Source organism: Bolinopsis microptera, chromosome 11, assembly GCF_026151205.1.
Source record: "Bolinopsis microptera isolate Bmic1 chromosome 11, MBARI_Bmic_1.0, whole genome shotgun sequence".
Lineage (NCBI taxonomy): Eukaryota > Metazoa > Ctenophora > Tentaculata > Lobata > Bolinopsidae > Bolinopsis > Bolinopsis microptera.
This window is the reverse complement of record NC_087082.1, coordinates 13,102,615-13,110,734: the sequence shown is the minus strand read 5'-3', so window position 1 is coordinate 13,110,734 and position 8,120 is coordinate 13,102,615. Positions and strand designations below refer to the sequence as shown.

General features: G+C 39.5%; 2 protein-coding genes across 3 annotated transcripts in view; one reads left to right on the top strand and one right to left on the bottom strand.

Annotated features, from left to right (window-relative positions):
* Positions 1-3,316: 3,316 nt before the first annotated feature.
* LOC134823763 (radial spoke head 10 homolog B-like) overlaps positions 3,317-8,120 on the bottom strand; it is a 50,014-nt gene continuing 45,210 nt past the window's right edge. For both annotated transcript variants that reach the window (XM_063835316.1, XM_063835317.1), the window contains 4 exons: positions 7,374-7,455; positions 7,125-7,254; positions 6,487-6,903; positions 3,317-3,509 (listed from right to left, as the gene is read on the bottom strand). In XM_063835316.1, coding sequence (XP_063691386.1) covers positions 6,738-6,903; positions 7,125-7,254; positions 7,374-7,455 — 378 coding nt within the window. In that variant the 3' untranslated portion in view covers positions 3,317-3,509; positions 6,487-6,737. The remainder of the gene's footprint in view (positions 3,510-6,486; positions 6,904-7,124; positions 7,255-7,373; positions 7,456-8,120) is intronic.
* Positions 3,492-5,346, top strand: LOC134823647 (uncharacterized). Its single transcript, XM_063835181.1, has 2 exons — positions 3,492-5,104; positions 5,301-5,346. Exons 1-2 carry the CDS (start codon positions 3,492-3,494, stop codon positions 5,344-5,346), a joined length of 1,659 nt encoding a protein of 552 aa, XP_063691251.1.

The window sequence follows — 8,120 nt, the reverse complement described above, 5'->3', positions numbered from 1 at the left end:
TGTAACTTAAATATCGCATAAAAATCATATAACTCAAAACTAAAATTTTACTGGAATATAGGGAAAACTAAGATAAAGTTAATGTCAGACTCGTCGCCACTCTCAGCAGTCAAGAAGGGCTCATAAAAGCTTAACAGCGCCTGGGTCCGTTCACCAACTGTGCTAATGTGAGTGGCGGTGTAGTAAGACCCATTTTAACAGCGTGTATATTGATGAAATACAAGCGCGCTAGCTGCTAGCATACTTGTATCATTTAATTTTTGATTATTTTTGATTTATATATTTATTGATTATGTATTGAATTGGCGATAAATAATAAAATTGTCTTTTCTCTCAAAAAATTGTCTTTCCTCTCAATACATAATATATTGAAAATATTGTGTTAAAGTGGCCGTTCAAAAAGGAAATGTACCATGTGATGTGCAGGCTCTTGAAGTAGCTTCAAAAAACTTTCTGGGTACTGACACTAGCTTGGGTGAAATTTTGACATCTTACATATGAAATTGATGACACATGCAATTTATTGCAGCTTTTTTGCCATGCCAATTTCGAATTTTTAGATAATTTTCAGTGTTTTACTAATCAAAATTTTACTGGGCAGCGCTCAGCCTGTCATTCCGCCGAATCTTTATATTTATGGACATTATAGCCTGAGGTTCCCAGGTAAATCTAAATCATAAGGTAAATGGTGTAGATCTTGAAATACGTGGGGACCTCATAGAAGTTTCTAAAGTAACAAGTGATTTGACTAATTATGGATCGGGATGTTTAAAATTGGCAGATCCGGTCTTAATCTTTTTTTAACCAATAGATGTAGTAGAAGTTTAACAAAAATCAAGAATATCCAGAAGTATTTTCTCCCGGAGCCAGTTATATATTTCATATTGGAACAAACTCCCTCCGAACGTCAAGAACTCTGTAACAGTTTTAGGCTTTAAAATTAAATTAGAATGATTTAAGAAAGATATGATTTCTAGAAGTATTACAAATTATTGCTTTTTTAGAATGTTTCCAGTTTCTAATTAAGTATTGATAAAAATTGGGGGATCCAGTTATATCAGTGCAGTAATAAAAAGAAACATAACAATTATTTTTGGTTTCATCCTTGTGTGGCAAATAAGCGTTTTATAAATTTTTATTCTACTGGGTAGTTTGATTAAGTTTTTTGTTTTTAAAATAGGATAATGTTTTGATAATTTTAAAGATATTGTATTTGATAAATAATTAATGTAAGTGAGGAAATATATACTGTAAATTTTTATAAATAGTGCGATGTTGACCGATGTTGACCGACATGTTTACTTGTCTAAACTTTTTCGAAGTAGCGCGTACCACTTTCTTCACAAAATGGCTGGCCGAGGTAATTGCTGGATGATAATTAATCACTCTACACTCGACTGTCCACTGTCACGTGACTTTTTTAACCCGTTCTCTAGCTGGTCCTGAACGACTATTCGAAACTATAACTAACCCTTTAATCTGATCCCAACTGCAACCCTATACTAACCCTAACCCAATCCTTAACATAATATATGCTGAAACCCTAACCCTAATGTCATGAGGGTGATTCAGAATCAGCGTTTGAATATACATCGATTGAATTAGGTTTCAACTGTCGGGGACCTTGATTCACGATGTCAATCCTTCGCATCTCGCCGATCTGCGGTTGCAAGAAGTTAAGCATTATTTGATGCGCGCGCGACCCAGTAGTGCATCGCGCTACAACACGCTCGGTAATTGCTACGAAATATCACTAACCCATGTAGGGACCCGGCCCAGGCTATTATATTTATGTTCATAATAATATAATAATAGAGATTCGACAGAATGACTTGTCAGTTGTCATATACATATACGCGCGTACGTTGTATGACCCGCCGCGCACGAGTGCGCGGCTCCCCTGTATCGTCAGGACGACCATGGGTGTCACAACGTGATACAAAGAATGACAGGCTGAGCGCCGCCGGCCCAGTAACTATAAGTACAGTATCGTATAACGAAAGCCACCATGTATCATGGCGAAAGCAAGTTTAACTTTAGGTCTATAATTGATAATGTGTGACAATTTGATGATGTGAATAAATGTGATGTCATAAATTAATTTACTTTTATCTGTACGTACGTACATGAAAAAGATTTGGGGTAATGTACTACCTATTAAGTATAATAGGCCATAGCTAGCTCCCTGCTTCGAAATGAACAGATGATCAAAGCATTCGCGTTCGTTCGATTTTTATTCTTTAAGCATTAAGGCAAATAATTGTTATTGGAGACCACTATTTACCCTTTTGTCTTTTTTCATTTTGAAGGATGTACGGACTTCGCCCGTTCGCCGCGCTTCGACGCGCAAACTATCAATTATCATTTTTACTTCTCATCTAATTTCGGCCAGCACAAAATTCTTGAAACAAATGCGTATTATATTGAGTAACCTTGATCATTGATCCAACTTTAATAAAAATAGGTAAGCTTACTCATAAACTTACAATTGAAAGTGTCCGAAAAATTTAAAGCATATCCAACCATCATGATCAGACACTATGTTACAGCTAAAAGCAGCGTATTTTGCCCCATTTTGTCCCATTTTCGGACAGTTGTGAAAGCCCTATTGGAAAGTCCTCACAAATTTTTAGAATGATCTCATTCAAGGAACCGAAGATATAACAGAATAATACGACAAAAATCAACGAATTTCGTCAAATTACGCGACTTTTACACCTACTTTATTTTGCTCCAAAAGCCCCGTACCATAAAATATGGCACTTAAGCGAAACTTACTGATCATTCCAAAAAGGTATAACAAATTTGGTTCTGTGAAAATTCTCACAGTCTCTTATAGAAAACAATGCATGGTACAAAAATTTTGAAAATCCGGACAAGTTTATTTTTATCGTGCACCCCCTAATATAATACAGGGGGCTAGCGGCGGGTCATATAACAACGTATGACAATATCTGGGAGGGTTGACAATTTGACATCGTCAATTATCAACTTTTCATTATACATATTCAATATCAACTTTTCATTATACATATTCAATATTACAGGTTTTATATTATTACATTATAATTTACCTAGCTGGAGACCCCAGGCTATTATGTTCATAAAACATAAAGATTCGGTGGAATGACAGGCTGAGCGCCACCAAGTAAATTATAATGTGTTACCTTGTTAATGTAGCTATATAATTATGAATTATGCCAAAAATCATCCTATACAGTCGGTGCACGCGCGGCTCACTGTTGATGGCGCACTACCTACTTATATTATTACATAGACTAGTAGTAGTAGTAGTATTGAATTTGAACAGAATTTTGTTATATCATATATACCTTTATATTAGACACCAGAAACAAAACATTCTAAACAAAATTGAGCAGTGCCGAAATCATTTACAATTAATTACACTCTGACATCATGATCAAATTTCTTTCGAATTACTGCATTGACTACATGACAGGTCATCTGATCTTGGTTTTAGGACTTATATCATGTATGTATACAACCAACTTAGTCAAAACATTGATCAGTACAGATTAGATCTTTTGGGGATCACCGAGACTCACATGCCTGGATCTGGCACCACTCTACTGGACAATGGCAGTCTACTCATCCATTCCGGTAGAGTCGACGGGATCAAGAGACAGGGAGTCGGTCTCAGTCTTTCAAAACGAATCAGAAACTCCCTGATATCGTTCACTCCCACATCGGAGCGGGTTTTAACTGCTAGGCTGCATAGTAAGCAAATCAACATCTCTGTTGTTGTGGCCTATGCTCCAACTGAGGGTGCAGAGGAGAGTGAGAAAGATAAGTTTTATAGGACACTCACAGATACATTTGATGGGCTACCTCGTCACGATATCAAGTTACTGCTCGGCGATTTTAATGCAAAAGTAACATCAGGCAGATATGGAAGTGAAGCGGTCATCGGTGGGGAATCACTCCACAGCTCATCAAATGACAACGGGACAAGACTTGTGGATTTCTGTGCGACGAACCAGCTTGTCATCGGGGGAACTCTCTTCGAGCACAAGAACATTCACAAGGGAACATGGCGGTCCCCCAACGGGCTCACCGTCAATCAGATAGATCATATCCGCATTGGAAAGCGGTTTCGTCAGTCACTTTTTGATGTTAGGGTATGTCGCGGGGCAGACATCGGTTCCGATCATTATCTGGTTCTAGGACTGCTGAAAATCAAACTTCAGTCAGTGACAAAGATCAACGCCAACAGGCCCAATGTGCCTGCCATTGAGCGCCTGAGGGATAGTACTACGGTTACAGAGTACAATGTGGCTCTTCAAAATCGATTTGCAAGTCTGGATAATGAGGTCAACCTCGAGGATATGTGGCGTAATATCAGTCAGACCGTCACTGATGTCTCACTAGAGGTACTAGGCAAAAGACCCCGGAAGGCAAAGGAGCAACACCTGTCACGGAAGACCAAGGATTTATTGATTCAGCGGGCACAGTTTAAGCGCAAAGACCCAAACTCGGACGCTAACAGGTCAGAGTATTCTAAACTTAATAAGTTAGTCAAGAAAAGCAGCAAGCTAGACGACAATAACTGGGCAGTTAGAGTAGCTACTGATCTTGAGGAAGCAGCGAGCAAAGGTCAGCAGCGTGAGGTATGGGCAAAGATCAAGAAGATCTCTGGTAAGAACAAGAAGCCTCAAGCATCTTGTGTCCGGGACAAGGACGGTAGGAAGATCACGGATCCCCAACAGCAGAGGGATAGGTGGAAGGAGCACTTTACTGAACTTCTGAACCCTCCATTATCAAGTGTCGACCTTGCCGACCTTGATACAGTACCACCCCAACCCCACTTTAACTCTCTCTCTTGTTCGGATGGACCACCCACCAGAGACGAGATTAGTTATTCCCTGACAAAGCTTAAGAACAACAAAAGCCCAGGAGTGGACGGGATAACTAACGAGCAACTGAAGTATGGTGCGAGTGCTCTAGTTGATCAACTAGAGTGTCTATTCAAGAAAGTGTGGGAAGAAGAGACTGTTCCTGAAGATTGGTTAAAGGGTGTGATCATTGTTATTGGGAAGAAAGGAGACACTTCAGTCTGCGGGAACAACAGAGGGATCACCTTAAGGTCTACAGCATCCAAGCTTTTTCAGATGATTCTTCTTAAGCGGTTGCATGCTGGTATGGAGTGTCTTCTCAGGGAGAATCAGTGCGGATTTAGACAGAACCGCTCATGTATTGATCAGATTTATTCTCTCCGAACTATTATTCATAACTGTCTTGAGTTTAACATTCCTCTTTACATTAATTTTGTCGATTTCAAGGCAGCGTTTGATTCTATCAGAAGGGACTTTATTTGGTGCAGTATGAGACACTATGGGCTGCCTGAAAAATATGTCAGAATATTTCAGTCATTTTTTGGGGGTACCATGAGTGCCGTGAGGGTTAATGGGGAGCTGACAGACTGGTTTGATGTTAACTCAGGCACAGGTCAGGGTGACATTCAAGCACCTCCTGTCTTTAATTTCTGCCTAAACTTTTCTGCATTTCTGGCTGAGACCAACAAGATCATCAGTCAAGGCGCAGTGCTGCAGAAAGAGATGAAGACGGTCGAGGAAAAGGTCATTCTGGACACCGATTATGCCGATGACATGGCTATTATGGACAACTCAGGGGAAGGCCTACAGGAGTCAACTGATCTATTAGTTCATTACAGCTCCTACGCTGGGCTCAGAATAAATGCAGAGAAGACCCAATGCATGGCTGTAAGCAAGTGCGCCTCCCAGCGACCTTTCATCAAGGATGATTGTATTGAGCTGTCGGTTGAGGGTGAACCCGTCGAGCAGGTTAGCAACTTTGTCTACCTGGGTGCAACTATCAGTGGGGATGGGACAATCAACAGAGACCTGGATGTCCGTATCCAGAAGGCTAATGGCGCCTTTCATCAGCTCTGGAACATTTGGAATAGCAGAACTATAAAGACTCGAACCAAGATCAGGATCTATAGGGCTGCTGTCCTCACCATCTTGTTGTATGGAGCTGAAGTCTGGAACACCACCAAAAAGCAGATGAAACGCTTCGAGGTTTTCCACCAAACCTCCTTGAGAAGGATCCTTAGGATTAAATGGTTCTTTCATGTGACCAACGACGAAGTTCTTAGGAGGGCTGGCATCAAGTCAGTTGAGACTTTCATCAGTGCTGCCAGGCTACGTTGGTATGGACATGTAGTTAGAATGCCAGACTCTAGACTACCGAGGTTTCTGTTGAACTGGAAGCCAAATTATGGAAAGAGGTCAAGGGGCAGACCCCGTAAGAACTGGAAGTCCTGCGTACTCGAAGATGCTGCTAAGTTTACAGGTGTTGAAAACATCGACAACGACACAACAGAAGCTTTGGCTACCAACCGAGTACAGTGGAGACATATGTTACGCCGCCAACGCGATGTGTGTGATGCAGGCCACTCCAACGACTAGGAGGAGACCTTACCATGTAACATGTATGTATGTATACAAGGTATTACTTAATTACTATTAGGTAACTACAAAAATTATAAAATTTCGTGAAAGTGGAATATTTTCTTTAAAAGAATTGATTTTATATAGTTATACAATATACATGATATAAAAATGTCTGTAAAACTGTTGGTACTGAAACTTAACATAACACATTAACACTATTTACAATATACTATTACTACAAGTACAAGTGAAGCTTATAATTCCCCTTAACGAGAAGGGACTCTAATTTCTAGTCCGATATTCTTATCCAGACACTGTGACAGTAGCTGATTGTTCGGTCATCGTGGTGTCCATACTTTCTTGATTGATAATATCAGATTGGTTGGTTGCAACAGAGGGTGATTTGAGCTGTATAAGTGGTAACTCCGGGGCCAGAGCTTTCTCTTCCTCCGCCTTCTCCTGCTCCAGTCTGGAAATTATTTACATTAGTTGAAATATAAATTATAATATACCCAGCATCATATTTAATATGCAGTAAGATATCTTGCTGATATGTTATGTAAAGAAAAGCTTATGGTTGAGTGTTGTAACCGTTAAACTCCTCTCTCCCTGCCGTCGCATAATTATAAGCACGACAAGATATAAGTTAAGAGTTCTGAACATATTAGGTAATATCTTAGTTGCTGAAACCTTTCTGTTTCCCTTTGTTCGGCGATTCTAGCCTCCACCTCGATCAGTTTATCAGCAGCAGGGAAGAAGTGACACACGAAGAAATCTTCCACTCGAGAATCCCAGTCTTCGAAACTTCCACATCTCTCGTCTGTGATAAAACGCGGGGTAAGGGTAGATAAGATAATACAAAATCTTTTACTCAAGCGGACGGTTTCCACGACAAGTCAATCGTAAAATAATCTAACTATTCTAAATCGTTTAACTTACCAATAGAAGGAGAAATAAGGATACTTTGTTCTCGAAGGTTATCCAAACTAGCCACGCTGTCTACCATTGGAGTTGAACCTTCCTGAAACGTATACTGGATGTCCAGCTTAGCGTCCAATAATTGGAATTCAGAAAAACAAGAGGATTGGCTATGAAGAAAGAATAAGATAAACATGAAGCTAAATTAAACATGCAGCAAATCAAAAGTGACAATAATTGTTAGTGACATATCGATATTTTAACGACGTTAATGTCATTAATCAGCTTGCTGCACATTTACATTTACATTTTTCACATTATACATTTATTAGTGCAAGTGATATTAATTAAATAGCGTAGCAATCAATGGGAATAGTCCTCAGAAATGCAACACAATTTTGTCAATCAAATCCTTCCCTTAAAGTGGACATTAATTGTGTCCATCATTGTTCCTTTGTTTTACCAAAGGAAAATGACAATAACGGTGTTTATAAGCACTTAGAAATGAAGGGTGGTGACTTGACTTCATAATCGCCTTTCATCCGTGGAATGCGCACTGGAGTACGTGATTTGTGGGGTCACTTAGGGTGACTAGTACGGGTTGTCTGGATGTATTGTCACATATCACGTGTCATATCACGTGTCAATTTGGCAAAATTAGACAAAAGACGCCGGCCAGTCACGACAATTTGTTTTTATTGACTTTAGGTAAAGTTTATAATATTTCAGCGCTTGAAAATTTACTCCCATAGACCATATTCTTAGTTT